Source organism: Chlorocebus sabaeus, chromosome 18 (genome assembly GCF_047675955.1).
Source record: "Chlorocebus sabaeus isolate Y175 chromosome 18, mChlSab1.0.hap1, whole genome shotgun sequence".
NCBI classification, from domain to species: domain Eukaryota; kingdom Metazoa; phylum Chordata; class Mammalia; order Primates; family Cercopithecidae; genus Chlorocebus; species Chlorocebus sabaeus.
Genome location: NC_132921.1, coordinates 29,418,477 through 29,434,769, shown reverse-complemented (window position 1 = coordinate 29,434,769; position 16,293 = coordinate 29,418,477). Strand labels below are relative to the sequence as shown.

Below are 16,293 nucleotides of genomic sequence, written 5' to 3'. Positions count from 1 at the left end.
CAAATTCCATGAGGTCCATAATCATGCTTCTTTTGGTTACAACATTGTATCTGCAACATCTAACTGGATCTTCAATACATATTTATGGAATAATTGAATCTGTTTTCTACAATCTCTGCCCCACCCCTCCTGGCAATTAACAGTTCACATCAGCATGTTAAAAATCCAAATTTTTTAAAAAAATAGATATGTTCTAAAAGTTAGTTGTTCAAGGAACTGTACCCCCATAATGCTGATAAATATCTTATTTTAGGGAACAATGGACTAAATTATCTGTGAATTGTCTTCCAGCTGATCAATTACAGCATCTTATTTTACGGGAAATACTTTGAAATGATCAAGGCCATATGAACTTTGGTTCAAATTCAAATGCCTATAAAATTATTACGATACATGTAGAGCTCAAAGTGTTCTAATAATTATAAAGCCATTATCAGGGTAAACTGCAATTGCAGGAGTGAAATTCAACCCCCAACTATACACTTTCATTGAACCTCTTTCCTTCCTCAGAAGTGAACTTGTCATTCTTATGTTCATATTGTTTACCTGCCTATTGATATTGTGTAGCTATTGGGGCACAGCCATTACAGCCATTGTGCCAAGGGGACCAGGTCCTTAAAGTAGGAGTCAGGGCTCCTAGAGTTAATATCTAACTTTCCTTTCAATGATAATTAAGTACTCAGAGCTTTGGTCTATCAGTGAGCTTGCTGCAGAGTGTTTATGAGAGCAAAATATAAGAAATACAAAACATTTTTGACAGTCTATAAAACTTTATAAAAACAAAAGTTAATAAACCTTTTTTTAATATTTACTGTCTTTATAAAATATATGTATTTGCTTTATTAAATTTAGAAGGAAAAGGCTGAAACATTTTACCATAATCAAACATCATGAAAATAAACAATAAATGGAATGCCCGTAGGAGTGTAAAAAATTTGACTTCTTTCTTACTAATTTTAATGGAACACATCTAGGTCTTGATTACTCAAACACTGGATACCCACACTATTATGCTAACAGCAGAGACAGATATGTTATGATACAAGTTTTTTTTCCCTTTAAACTGGGAACATTACATAGGATAAAATACATTGGGTGGACTTGGTGGTTCATGCCTGTAATCACAGCAATTTGGGAGGCCAAGGCAGGAGGACTGGAAGACCCTGTCTCTACAAAAAAAAAAAAAAAAAAAAAAAAAACTTAAAAATTATGCTGGAATAGTGGCATGCACCTGTAGTCCTAGCTACTAGGGAAAATGAGGTAGGAGAATTACTTGAGCCTAAGAGTTCAAGGCTACAGTGAACTGTGATTGTGCCACTGCACTCCAACAGTAGTCACAGAGTGAGACCCTGTTTTTAAAAAAGGAAAACAAAATATTCATTGAGCCACATCATAATGTCTAACGAGTGCCAACTTTGTGACAGGGCTTGTGGTCACTGTGGTGCAACCATTATCTCATGAAATCGTCACAGTGCCCTCTAGGATATTTACAAGTCTTTGAATGACTTCATGCAGCTTCCCCACTGAAGCCGGAAAGTGGGTAATGTCACTTGCCCCTTCTGGAGCCAGGCTGCCTCCCAGATCTCCTAACTGCACTAATCTAGGTTTGGGAGCTCTAAAATTTGTTTCTAATTTGTAGCAGTCTTTTGATGTATTAAGATATAGATCCTCATTATTTGTAGAATCTGAAATTGTGAGTTTACCTGCATGCTAAAATTTATTTGTAACCCCCAAATCAATTATCACAGTGTTTTCATGGCCATTCATGGATGTTTGCAGAGCTGCAAAAGTTTTGGGTTGCCCAATGCTCATGTGACCACCTAGGACAGAAAAAAGGTACACTCTGTCTTCTTGTTTCAGCCCTCATACTATAAGAAAGTGCCCCTTTTATGGTATGTTTATGCCAATTTTTCCTTTTTTTTTTTTTGTTGGTAACTTCACTGTTTAAAATGGCTCCCAAATTTAGTGCTGAAGTGATTTCTAGGTTCCTAAACACAATAAGGGTGTGATGTGACTCACGGAGAAAATATGTTCTCTCTACAAATTTTGAAAAGCTTTGTTTAAGCATTAGTTATAGTGCTTTTGGATGTTTCAGTATTAATGAATCAACATTATATATTTCATATATATATATAAATAAGATGTATTTAAACAGAAACACACAAAAAACAAAGTATATATTAATTGGTTGATAAATCAGTGTGATCAGAGGCTCACAGGAAGCTAACCTCATGTTTCCTCTAGCGGTAATCATTCAGTATTCGCTAATTAGCATGCGTGGCAACTTTATAGAACACTGCAAATAACAAGATAAATAAACTCCTGCAAATAACAAGCATTCACTGCAACTAAAGACACCATTGCATTTGACTTTTGTAATTGCCCGCTTGATGTCAGGTAATCTGATTATTCAGCCTTTGTTTTCAGATTGGATGATTAATGAAAGACCTTGAATGCCAAATTTTAAACTGATGGGAACTTTTATGAGGAAGTCATAAAGGCCTGCAATCAAAGATTTGTAATAGGAGTCCTCATGAACCCCACTCTCCCAGGCAAATGAGATCAATATAATCTCACTGGTACTCAGCAGAATTCAGAGTTACTTTTTTGACTTGGAATGTGATGTCTTCCAGGATGAAAATAAAGAAATAGGAGTAGAAATTTGAGTAATTTCAGTTTACCATGCTTTTAAAAATGTTGACAAGAGGTACTGTTATGTACGATTCAAGCTAAGTTTGTCAGAAACAGTGAATTGTTAAATTTAAGTCATGCTTATAAAAATCTTAGATCTCTATCTTCCTTGTAAGTTCTCACATAAAAGGTTAATTTATTCCAATCTAGTAACTTATTAAGTACAAAAAGGGCATATTGAGATACTACTGTAAAATAACTTTTTAAATAATAAGTAAAACTGAAAAAAAGGGAGTTTTGACCTTTCATTTCTTGCTTCATTCTTTTATGGTAAGTGTAAAAATTACTTCAAGGAAATTCTATTTCTTTCATTTGTAATCGTAATTTTTTTAACAGAAAGTGCTATTATTTAAAAACTTTTGATGAGTTTTTTCCTCTAAGATTCAACTTATATCAGAAGTACTTCTGTTTCCAATAATAATGAATCACCTACAGTTTATTTAAGTTTTGATAACTTTTTTTTTTTTTTTTTACAAAAGCAATGATTCTTAGGCAACTTGTCAAAAGACATTGCAATTTTGAGGCAAGTACCGGGTTATTATATTAACTTGTGAGAATAGGTTAATTTAGCTATCACAATGAGTATTTGCATTAGTACGTTCTTACGCTGCTAATAAAAATGTAGCTGAGAGTGGGTAATTTATAAAGGAAAGAGGTTTAATTGACCCACAGTTCAGCGTGACTTGGTATGCTTCAGGAAACTTACAATCATGGTAGAAGTGGAAGCAAACACATCCTTCCTCACATGGGGAAGGATAGCAAGGAGAAATGCTGAGCAAAAGGACAAAAAGCACCTTATAAAACCATCAGATCTTGTTGTGAGAACTCACTATCACGAGACCCGCATGCGGGTAACCACCCCCATGATTAAATTAGCTCCCACTGGGTCCCTTCTGGGACACATGGGGATTATGAGAACTACAAGATGAGATTTAGATAGTGACACAGCCAAATCACATCAATATTATTCCTAAAAACGTGGTGGCTCACACCTGCAATCCTAGCACTTTGGGAGGCTGAGGCGGGTGGATCACCTGAAGTCAGGCATTCGAGAACAGCCTGGTCAACATGGCAAAACCCATCTCTACTAAAAATACAAAAATTAGCCAGCTGGGTATGGTAGCACATGCCTGTAATCCCAGTTACTTGGGAGGCTGGGGCAAGAGAATCGCTTGAAACCAGGAGGCAGAGGTTGCCGTGAGCCGAGATTGTGCCACTGCACTCAAGCCTGGGCGATACAGCAAGACTCTGTCTCAAAAAAAAAACAAAACAAACAAACAAACAAACAAACAAACAAAACAAACAAAAAAAACCTCTACAGACTGGAAGTCCACACCATAACTATCCCAAATGCTACTGTAGATTATAAATTTAGACAAAATTTTATTTACTGCTCTAGTCATGTAATTTTATTATAAGCACTTCCTCTGTATTAGGTGCTGAGATGGTTGTTTTGTATGTATTTTCTCTAATTCTCTCAGTAACTACACACAATAAGTATTATATTGTTTATACAGATTGAGGCACTGAGGTTCAGAAGGTATAAATATTTTGCTCAATGGGTTTAGAAAATTAATACAGGTTATTTTAAAAAATCAAATTTAGGTATAGGAAAACATACAAACTCCCTGCTTTTTGATACTTTCTAAATTATTTGTAAATAATATAACGTAATATTTAATTTTTAAGAAATGTATAACTTGTAATGACAAACATGACATAGAACAGAGTATTTCTAATTAATCTATCATTGACTGAGGACTTAAGAAAGCTATGTCAAGGGTCATTAGCCATTCTTATTTAGGCAAGGAACTCATCACAGATGTCTTATTATTCTGTTATTTTCCACCTGCTTAATTTCTGCCACACAGTACGATGCAATGCAGGAAAACATTTGTGTTAGGACTTTGTGGCACTCTTGAACCCATTGGCTCCTCTTAAGTGGGATCCATACGCTTTTGACAGGTTGAAAATTAAATTGCTTTATAGATGGTATCTTCAAAGGAATGGTGGTAAATTGTGAATGATTGGTATCAAGCAGTTTATCTTTTACAGCATCAAATAAATAGTGTTTCCTCATAAACCATAGCCTCTCTGCTTCTTGTCACTCAGGAATTCTTATGGTACAAAGTATCATCTCTTCTCCTCTCCCTACCTTCCACTCAATAGGAAAGCTTAATCTTATTTTTATTGAGATGTATCTCATGTACCATAAACTCATGCTTTAAAAATGTACACTTCATCAGTGTTCAGTGTATTCATAAGCTTGGGCCACCATCACTGCTGTTTAGTTCCTGAACATTGTCATCATCCCAAAAGTATGAGCTGTATCTGTTAGCTATCCCTCCCCATTCACCCCTCTCTCCAGCCACTAGAAAACACCAATCTACTTTCTGTCTTTCTACATTTGCATATTCTGGATATTTCATATAAATAGAATCATATAATATATGTCCTTTTGTATCTGGCTTCTTTCACTTAGCACAGTGTTTCCATAGTTAATCCATATTATAGCAGGTATTAGTGCTCATTTCTTTTTATACCTAGGTAATATTCTATCATAGGGATGTATACACATATATACACACACACATATATATAGTACATGTATATATACACACACATACACACACATATATACACATATATACACACACACACATACATACACACACACGCACACACACACATATATATACACCACATTTGTTTATTCATTTGTCAGTCCATAGACATTTAGCTTGTTTCCACTTTTGGCTATTCTGAACAGTGCTACTATGAATATTTGTCTATAAGGTTTTTGTGAAGATATAGATTTTCATTTATCTTGTGTAAATAGTGTAGGCGTTTCCTCTCATATTTTCATTGCTTCTCTCAAACTCCCATCACCACCCTTAAGTTCAGAAAAGCCCAGAACATTAGGAACTTTGTACATCCTAAGAGAGCTTGATAAACACTTCTGCCACGTCCTCCTAAACCTGAACTCCATTTTCCTGTCCTTTCCCAGAGCCGCCAATTGGACAGATGCACCCTCCGCACGGCAGCGTCACTCCTCAGAAGAACAGCAACCTGCTTGTGATCATCGTGGTCACCGTTGGTGTCATCACAGTGCTGGCAGTGGTCATCGTGGCTGTGATTTGCACCCGACGCTCTTCAGCCCAGCAGAGAAAGTAGGTAACAGCTGGTTCCCAAGAGGAAAGAAGTCATCGTCTTTGGGGTTATATTTTTGACGGCCCTCTTCCTGTGTTCTTTCATAATTCACCCCATGTCCTTATTTTCTGACCCTGGCAAAACCTTGCCTTTTTGTCTATTCCAAGCCTATCATAAGTGAGTGAAGGCTAGACTTGCAGATATGATAACAAACAAAATCCATTTGGGACCCACTTATATTTCTGTTTGCTTTTACTTCTCTGACCACTTCTCATTTTCAAGTGAGGGCAGGTGTCCCTTAGGTAACACCTAGAGAATAGATTCCACCATGCCCCTGTTTCTGGCCTTCTCTGAAATCACGTACACAAGATTTGAGAAATACGTTTCTCTGTGTGCACTTATTGACCACTTTTTACAAGGAGCTCTGTAGGCAGTTAATCAATGCTTGGTGGATAGATGACTAAACGCAGCATGCCAAACTCTGTACAGTTACAATCCTGTGGGTGCTTAGTTTGGAAGCAGTAGTAAAGAAAGAAGAGAGAGTTCTGAGATTCAAAATGGTTCAAATTTATTTTCTGTGGTTAATTGTCAGAAATTAAAAGTGTTGAGGGGTTTAAGAACATTTTCATATTACACAGCTTTAGGTTTTAGCACGTGCAGAGAATGATGCATCAAAGTACAAAGTTTAAAATGGAAAAGTGGTTTTTATTCAGCATATATCCTTGCAGCAACACCCTGTAACTGCCTGTTAGTCTGCACCAGCCAGTGCTGGGAGTCAGCAATAATCTCCCAGCCATTCTCTGCCTCTTTGCCCTTCTAGTCCTTTTAAAATTCAGCCCAATGTGTCTTTTTCGGCTACACTCTTTCACTGAGTTGACTATCTTAGGCTCTTCCATGAGTTTTAAGTTTTGGTTTTAGGTTTTTCCATTGGCCTCAGGCATGACATTACTTCTGAAAGCCTGAGGTATGGGTTCATAGGCGACTGGTTTGACAACTGTACACTTTACACTTTGTTAGAAAAGATTCTCCAGCAAATAATGTTCCCCCTTCTCTGGCTAATAGCTCACACTTTCACTTTCTCTCTCTCTTTCTCTCTCTTTCTCTGACTGTCTTTCTTTAAGTCCTGTAACTCCATTTGTAGATCTCTAGTTTACCTTCCAGCACTCTGAAGTGACGTGTTTAGAAAGAGAACAGGGGAAGATATACATACTGAAAAAGTAACATGGTGTGTAGATGCAGGCTTTGTATTTAATTTATTTCTATGGCAGGACAAATTTTCTATCCAGCTGCATTTATGAGATTTGACTAGTTTGAAGATGGTGATAGCTGGTGTGCTGGTCCATTGTGTCTAAGCAAGAAACCTGCTAGAGTGAGCTTGGTTGGGCCAGCCTCATGTGTGAGCATTCTGGGAAGTCATAATCACTCACAGAGCTTCCACGGTGCCGGGAAGTTAATAAGGCTCTGGGGGAAAAGTAACTAATTGAGTAAGGCATTGAACAATCTGTTGGCACCGCATTTTCAGGAAAGGGGTTGTGCAATCATGGAAGAGTGGAACATCAAGGCAGCAGGTCTCTGAAGCAGAGTTAGGAGGGACTCACATAAAAGAAGGTGGGGAGGAGGCACCAAAATCACACCTGGACTACCATATAACTGCTTTCAAGACATTGAAGCATTCACTAAACTAGCCAAATGTAACTAAACTATCTGGAGTTGGTTTGTTTTTTATCTGTTTTTTTCTTTTCCTTCCCCCCACCCCCCGCCCCTTGTCATTTCTGTGAGAAGAATGTTCAAGCTTTAGATTGACCTGATGAACTGGGTTCCTGGATATATTTTGTTTCTCCACAGAGAAAACACCAGTCTTCTCAATCTGCAAAAGTGGGATTTGGTGCCATGTTGAGAAAATCTCAAATCATCTTAAATCCCACCCTAAGCACTTTGGCAAAAGCTTCAGGGCTTTATTTGGAAAAAGGAGACACTGAGCCCTGGATATGACTTGTTTTTAAAATTAGGGACTGAATTAAAGAATAAATGGTTCTATTAATGACTGAAAATCCAAAAACAGTTAGTTTTACAGTCAGTTTGGTTTTTCCTTACTGCACTCTGAAAGTCTTTTAATAATTACCTGTGTTTCACACTTTGTTTCATATCTTTCTTTGGTAGCAGATCCGTTGGCATTCATTTTTCATCCCTTTGTGTGCATATTTTCATAGAGAGAAATAAAATGTTTCCTTCAAGTTATTTCTGAACTATAGTTTCATTTTGTTGTTTGTTCCATTGAGGACCCCTACTCCTCTGCATCACCACAATTGAGCCCTTCGGAACAAACTGGATAATGCAGGTGAAAGCAAAATCAATTCCAATATGACACAGAAATGAAATCCCCTCCAAAGTTCTTAGAAAACTGGACTTTAACATAATTAATAAGGTGAAGTAGAAAATGCATTCATGAGCTTCTTCAGTATCTCTTTTGGGGTTCTAGAGAATATAAATTTTTCTTTGAGTTTTGTTGGGGTATTTGAATTACATCCAAGTGAATTGAAAAAGTTATATGGACTCTCAGTAATATCTTATTCAGGTAAGTGTCTATACATTTAATAAACCTGATCCTTTTACAAATATATATATTTAACAATTAGGCTATCCAGTTGGTTCAGAGTGGTGGGTAATATTTCCTTTTTATTACATAAAATAGCTAATGAAAGTTAGTACACAAGTTCTAGTTCTGGGTCTAGTGCTTCTTTAAATAAACTAATTATATCACCTAAATGAAGACCCTTCATACTTGGGTGGCAATTTCTTTAAATATAATCATAATTTGGACTAAATGCTTTCTATCATTCTCTTTAGCTTTTTTTGTTGGTTGGTTGACTTGTCTGGAGCCAGGTAACAATCTTCTACTTTTAAAACAGAGAAATTTCCCATGCAATACTTCTAATATATCGAATCGCATGGTAGCATTAAACTTTAAATTAATAGGAAATACAAATAATTTTGCATTTCTTTTCAGTTATTTATTAAACTTTTTTACTACTGTACTTTGAAGAGACCCTTCCACAGTTTCTATTAGTGAGATTATCGTATGACATCTAATACAGAAAAATTATATTTTATGAAAACTTAAGGCTGGGCACACCTGTAACCCCAGCCTTTTGGGAGGCCAAGACATGAGGATGGCTTGAGACCAGGAGCTTGAGACCAGCCTGGGCCAAATAGTGAGACCTTATCTCTAAAAAAATTTTAAATTAGCCAGATATAGTTGTGCTCACCTGTAGTCCCAGATACTCAGGAGGCTGAGGTAGAAGGATCATTTAAGCCTGGGATGTGGAGGCTGCAGCAAGCCATGATTGCATCACTGTACTCTGACCTGGGTGGCAGAGTGAGACCTGTCTCAAAATAGAAAAAAAAAAAAAATTAAGTTGATTTTTGCCCCTGTTTCTCTGCTTTTTATAAGGCAGTAATATTTTCTTGCCCAACATATGGAACACATGTTATAAGTTAGAATTTATCCACAGATACTAAGGACAAAATATATTAAATCGAGCAAATCCAAGAGATCTAGAATGCATGGTTATTACTTTTCTTTTCTTTTCTTTTCTTTTCTTTTCTTTTCTTTTTTTTTTTTTTTGAGATGGAGTCTTGCTCTGTTGCCCAGGCTGGAGTGCAGTGGCGCAATCTCGGCCCACTGCAAGCTCCACCTCCCAGGTTCACACCATTCTCCTGCCTCAGCCTCCCAAGTAGCTGGGACTACAGGCACCCACCACCACACCCAGCTAATTTTTGTATTTTTAGTAGAGATGGGGTTTCACCTTGTTAGCCAGGATAGTCTCGATCTCCTGACCTCATGATCCGCCCACCTCAGCCTCCCAAAGTGCTGGGATTACAGGCGTGAGCCACCGCACCGGGCCTGGTTATTACATTTCTAAGGCAGTTACCTGGGTAGGTGATCTGCAGTCATGTCTGAATGCTTTAAATTTAAACATGTAAATAAAACACAAGGTGTACTCGTTAGAACCACTGGCTGGCTGAGCCTTCTATTTGACTTGACGTGTAGATAGCAAGTTTTAAAGATTAGTTTGCATTCAAATCTTGACAAAAATAATTATTTTTAGTACTGACGATGAAATGTTTAGGCTCTTAAATGAAATCTATAGTATTCTAAGTACTATAGGTCACTTTCACTGATTTTTCACTTGTTAACATTTTAATTGGTTTTCAATATTCACCTTGTAGAGATTTGAAGTATCAGCTACCTTATAGGACTTCAGTATATCTTAATTCCATCTCAGATTTTTTTCTGAGATATATTTGAGTATCTGAAATTTGACCTGGGTTTCTAATACAAGCTTTTAGTTTTGTTTTTAATAGCAGTTAGTGGAATAAAAATTATCAAAATGGACAATTAGGGGCTAGAAGTCTTTGTAAAAGATTTGGAAAGAAAGCAGAGAAATGTTTATACTTATTAATGTATCTTTTTCTGATTAATTTGTAATCACTTATTCATACTCACTTCAAGCCTCCTTCCTTCCTGAAGACTTCTCCCAAACCCCTGGTGGGGCAGAATGTTCCTGCCTCAGTCCCTATCAGATGATGGGGATGTCTTAACCACCGGAATTAGTATAGCACTCTTTATTCATCTGCCTAATAAAGTTGTGAACAACTTTAGTAGACAATTCCTGTGTCCATAGTGGGAACTTAGTAATTTATTATGATGTGCCAAAATAACCTGTATGATAATAGCTGGATTTTAGAACTTGAATGGACACAGTCTTGAATAAAATAGACACTCAATCAATGTTGTTTTTTACTCATTCACTTCCCCAACATACTAATTAAAAGTGAAAAGGAAAAAAACTCCCCTTAGAGTACTAGATTATGTGTAAAGTAAGGAATGGGTAAACCAATACAGAACCAGAGAAGAAGCTTTCAGATAAATACTTGCATGTCAGTAATGGAAAGCAGTTCTTATTATTTAATTCAAGTAATTATTGTGTGCTTTATATGGGGTCTGCATCATACAAAGTAACAAATCTGATTAATGTTAACTCTCAAGCTAAAAATCTTTTTGCAATTTCCCATTGACTTCTTGATATTATTAAAAATGTATCTATTTGGGCCAAGGCCTCCTACATTTTGGTCCCTTCTACTTTTTCATGCACACAACTTGTCATGCCACAGTGCATGCTCCTCATTCTAACAATGCAGAAATTCCCAGGAGCCATGCCATGTTAAAATCATTTTTTAAGCTTTCAGTGCCTCCCCCATCTTTACATTTGTAGGACTTAGCACATTTCTTGACATATAGTCAATCTTCCGTAAATATTGATTGAATAAATAAATAAGTGTTGTAAAACAATGGATGATGTTGAAGAAGTGAAGGAAATAGAGTTTGCTCCACTATCACTGAAGGAATTGAATTATCACAAAGGGAGCAGCTGGACAGCTCAATAAGACACACAGTGATCAATGCCAAGGTGAATGGTATAGAGAGAGATGAGGGAAATGATTTAGATACGCTAAGATTACAGTGACCTGAGATGGTCAGTCTCTCCTTAAGGAGAGACTGGAAAGGAAACTTAAAGAATAAGTCATTTGTAAGTAAGTAGGATTTTGAAGGCACAGTGGGCAGAAATTAAATAAACAAAACAAAAAATAGAGCACCAGTACCTGACCATGCTGTGAAAGTTTTGCCATGATGTGAGAAGGAGAAAGCAGAGAGCCCGGGAGGGTTCTTTGCTTTGCCTTTATCAAGAATACCTGGGGTAGAAGGAGACTCTCCTATTCTAGGGCTATTTTAGAAGCAGAAAGATGACTGGTACCTGAGGGAAAAGATACATTTGGTATTTACAGAGGGGCCAAACATGTGAAATACTCTGTGTCAAATAGAAAAACTAGCTTTAAAATACAAACAAAACCAAATAATTCACTATGATAGTGCTTCTTAAATTTTAGACAGATTCGCCTGGAGACTGTTAAAAGACATACTACCCCCTGCAACCAAGTTTCTGATTCAGTGGTTCTGCAGTGGGCCCTGAGAATGTGCATTTCTAACAAGTTCCCAGGCAGTGGCAGTGCTGATGCCTCTGGTTTAGAGACCCCACTTTGGCAACCACAGCACTAGGAGCATCTGAATACACATTTTGAAGAATCTAATGGTGAGACACAGGAACCGTGGGCTGCAACAAGCAGCAGTCGTGTCAAGAACCAACAGATGGGCAGAAGGTCAGGGTGACCACTGTTCCTATAGGTTTTAAGACAAATTTCAGACAATTTAATTATGAGCACATGTTAGTTTTATTACAAACCTGCTGTGGTAGAGATTGGAGGGACAAAAGAAAGAGAGACTCTCCAAGGCCAAAGATTTCTCCTTTAATAAGAGATATGATAGGAAATAAAAGTGGTTAGATTGTCATGGTTAGAATAAATACAAAAAGGAAATAAAGTCTTTTTAGAGATCTTTAGCTTCCTGACTGACAGTCAGCTGGATGGTTGAGCAGTTTCTTAGAGATGGTCTTGATCTGATTAAAATCCAGCAGAAAAATGCCTATTCATTTTATGAGGAATTATAATTTCTTCCCCGGTGGAAATTATGAATCACAACATACAAAAAGGTTCTGCCAGGTTTGGAACTCTTAAAAACAGAAGCCATCTGGGGCTGGTTGGTACTGAAGTCATAGAAACGAGCAAATAAATGAATAAATAAAAAGGCATGCATGTAAGCAAGGGGAAACAAGAATTTGTAATTTATTGCTGGTTTCAATTTTATCTTGACTACTTTCTTTATTCCAGGTTATTTAAATATTGAGTTAAATAAGGTATTTTTCCTGGGTATGTTTTCCTGGATTTGGGAACTGATACTTCTCTGTGTGCAGCCATACAGATGCTGGTGTTAAGTTATTTAGCATTTTGATCTTCTAGAAAGAGAGATTACTGGGTGAAACATCCAAGTTTGAGAATGACACTACATTTTCTATGAAGTTACCAGGAGTAGATTACACATGGAGCTGTGTGTGAGTTGCAGATCAGTTTGCTGTGGGCAAGTGAAGTATGCAGAAATGAATTCAGGGAATAAATGGTTAGCAGTGAGTTATTATCTTAGACACAGGAAAATAGTCATTTCAGACCATTGTTTTAAAACATTGTGGGGCTACCATCAGGAAATCAGCAAAGTGCAGATAGTGTTATTTTTTCTCTGTTAAAATACAAAATAGATACTAGGTCTGCAGTTCTTTATCTCCTATCCTCATCAGCATACTTCAGGAAAGACAAAAAAGAAAAAGAATGTCAGGGAAAATTCAACAAATTAACTACCAAATATTTATTAATTCCCTAATATTTACAAAGCTACTTATTCATCATTGGAAAACCAAAGCCACTCCAATGACTTTGCACAGGTTACAGGTGTTTTCCTGAGAGTAGCTTGTATGAACTGTTGAGCAACCATGAAGGTAGTTATTATAATAAACTGTTCACTGAAAATTAAGGAATCGGGAAGTAGATGCTTCTCTGGTCTGCTGTCAAAACTAGATTTTAACAGTTTGCATTATTTCTTTCAAGAGGTGTTATTATTTTAAAAGAAATAGAAGTTACAAGTAGGGATTTAACAGTTATAAAATGAGGAAAAGGGTCAAAAACTATTTCTGAAAAGGACCAAATAATACATTGTTTAGGATTTTTGAGCCATATAGTATCTGTCACAATTATTCAATTCTTCCATTGCAGTGCAAAAATAATTGAGCTTGGCCATGTTCCAATAAAACTTTATTTACCAAACTAGGCTGTGGGCAGATTTGGCTTGCAAACCATAGTTTACTGACCCCCTGCTGTAGGACTAACATGAACATTGTGTTACTTTATTTATCACGCAGGGAACATTTAATCTCACTAGCCTCAAGAAGAGATTATCACCCCAAAAAATATATTTATGGTTGCTAAAGCTTTATTGAAGCAAATAAGAACCATGTGAAATACTTTTCCAAACTGTGTTCTTCTCCTTTCAAAGGATGTATCTCACTGTGTTTGAATCTGGACACTCAGTGATGCCAAGGCAAAAGTGTTTTATTCTCCTAAAAATGTCCTCATGCAGCCTTTTGTTTTCAAATAACAAGTTTCCCAGTTGCACATTAAATTATACAGCTGAGGTATAGACTTTCTTCTAAGCCCTCATCTTAGCTATTGGCATAAATTCTGGCCTTTTTATTTCCATTTGCCCTTTCACAGCAACTCCCTCATTTATCTCCTAAACAGATGTTGCCGTCAGGTACCTTATGCCTAGCTCCAAAGATTGGCATATGGCTCCATCTAACCCATTGCCACCTTTGCATGAATCTGCAGCCACTGAAGCTGGAGTGAGGAGCTCTCTGCCAGGCAGCCGAGGCCTTGGGGATTCAGCACTGCATCCTTTATAATGTGGTGAAGCTCCAGGCAGGGGAGAGGAAAGGCAGCCAAGACAAGTCTGCCAATTCCTGGGTTTCACAAGGCTCATTCTGCGAGTCCCTTTGCTTCTCTTCCCACTTCTAACTTGAATTGACTGATGAAAGAGAGGAAGTGCCATTAAATAGAGGCTCTCACATTTGCCTTCTAACTTTGTTCCATAGGAAACGGGCCACCCACAGTGCTGGCAAAAGGAAGGGCAGCCAGAAGGACCTCCGACCCCCTGATCTTTGGATCCATCATGAAGAAATGGAGATGAAAAATATTGAAAAGCCATCTGGCACTGACCCTGCAGGAAGGGACTCTCCCATCCAAAGTTGCCAAGACCTCACACCAGTCAGCCACAGCCAGTCAGAAACCCAACTGGGAAGCAAAAGCACCTCTCATTCAGGTAATTACATTTTCACTGGCATTAGGGAAAACATACCATTCTGAACCCAAGGGAGTTTTTCACTCATTTTATGGAAATGTCTTCCCCACTAATTTGCATGTCATTATGGGTCATTTATCAATAGTTAAAATAATCTAATATAAATTTGATTAACCAATTATATGTCTTCATCATCCTGTGGCTTGATATAATTTTAATAATTCTTTTATAATTTTAATAATTCTTGAACTTTCTAAGGTTGGAAGTAGGACAGTTGGGAAATACAGAAATTTGAATCCTAAATGGATTGATTGCTTTTTGTTAATTGTTAAACAAATGTTTCGTTGAGGCAATACAATTTGAAGCCATCTGTACATTTTCCAGTTCCTTATTTCTATAGATAATTGAAAGTTAATTCTAAATTTGCTGTCAATTCCCTGTTTTAAAAATTACATCAGGGCACTTGAAGTACAAAACACTGAATATTCTGTTACTTTGAGCTTGGTTACTATGGAAATCAACTGTCATCCACATATAGTCACCTTATGTGATTCCCAGACTAGTTTGATGGGATTCTGTCTGAAAACTATGTTGTTATACACAGGGATCTGAAAAAAAGAAAAAAAAAAAAAGCCTACTGTTCAATGAACTGGTGCAGAACAATCACTGGTGTCCAGGGATAAGTAAGAACACTGGAAAATGATTGTAAGATAGTTCACTTTCTCTGGGTCTTCATATTATCTAAGTACTTATGGGAAACATCAACCAAATACTCTCATCAAAAAATCCCTTGGTCTACTCATGATGTGATTATAGAATGAGGAGCTGCTGTTTTTAAAGTGAATTATTTGAATGTGTTACTGGCTTACTGGACTCTGTCAGCTCAGAATTGCATAAACAAGACATACAAATATTAATTGTTAACCCTGGATTGTTGAATATTTCTTTTCAAGCTCTTAAATGATGTCTTAGGCATCTTTAATTTCCTTGTCACTTCAGTTATTGAAGAACAGTCTAGTTCCATTGAAAACTATAATCTGAAATTTAACTAAAAATTCTCCTTTCTCATGCCCGCTAGATATTTGGCTCTGGGGACTGGGGAAGAATTTGTTTTCTCAATCTTCCAGTACATTGGAGTGAAATGGAGTGGTGGGGTTGAGAAGAGGCAGGAACAAAGTCTGTTTCAGAAACACTCTTACATCTTTTCCCCTCCTCTCCACTTTTCCTGAGCATGTGAGAGAAGAGGGATGGAGTGAAGAGGGGAGGGGAGGAAAAAGAGAAGAAAGGACAATTTGAAGTTCTTCACAGCTTTTGTGGACACATGGGCTAACCCCTAGGTGGTATCCAAATTCTGGGTCTGTTATGAAACAGAAGTATGACTTCTTTATGGCAGGGGTACTCAACCCCTGGACCATGGACCAGTACTGGTTCATGGCCTATTAGGAACTGGGTCACACAGCAGGAGGTGAGCAACAGGCAAAAGAGCAAAGCTTCATCTGTATTTACAGCTATTCCTTATCACTTCCATTACTTCCTGAGCTCTGCCTCCTGTCAGACCAGCAGCAGCATTGGATTCTTATAGGAGCATGAACCCTATTATGAACTACGAATGTGAGGGATCTAGGTTGCAGGCTCCTTATGAGAATCTAATG

At 37.2% G+C, this 16,293-nt stretch overlaps 1 protein-coding gene across 4 annotated transcripts in view; it reads left to right on the top strand.

Annotated features, from left to right (window-relative positions):
* DCC (DCC netrin 1 receptor) overlaps nt 1-16,293 on the top strand; it is a 1,222,872-nt gene that overhangs the window by 1,128,560 nt on the left and 78,019 nt on the right. For all 4 annotated transcript variants that reach the window (XM_073006286.1, XM_037982936.2, XM_007973974.3 and 1 more), the window contains exons 23-24: nt 5,699-5,861; nt 14,436-14,662. In XM_073006286.1, the coding sequence (XP_072862387.1) occupies nt 5,699-5,861; nt 14,436-14,662 (390 nt within the window). The remainder of the gene's footprint in view (nt 1-5,698; nt 5,862-14,435; nt 14,663-16,293) is intronic.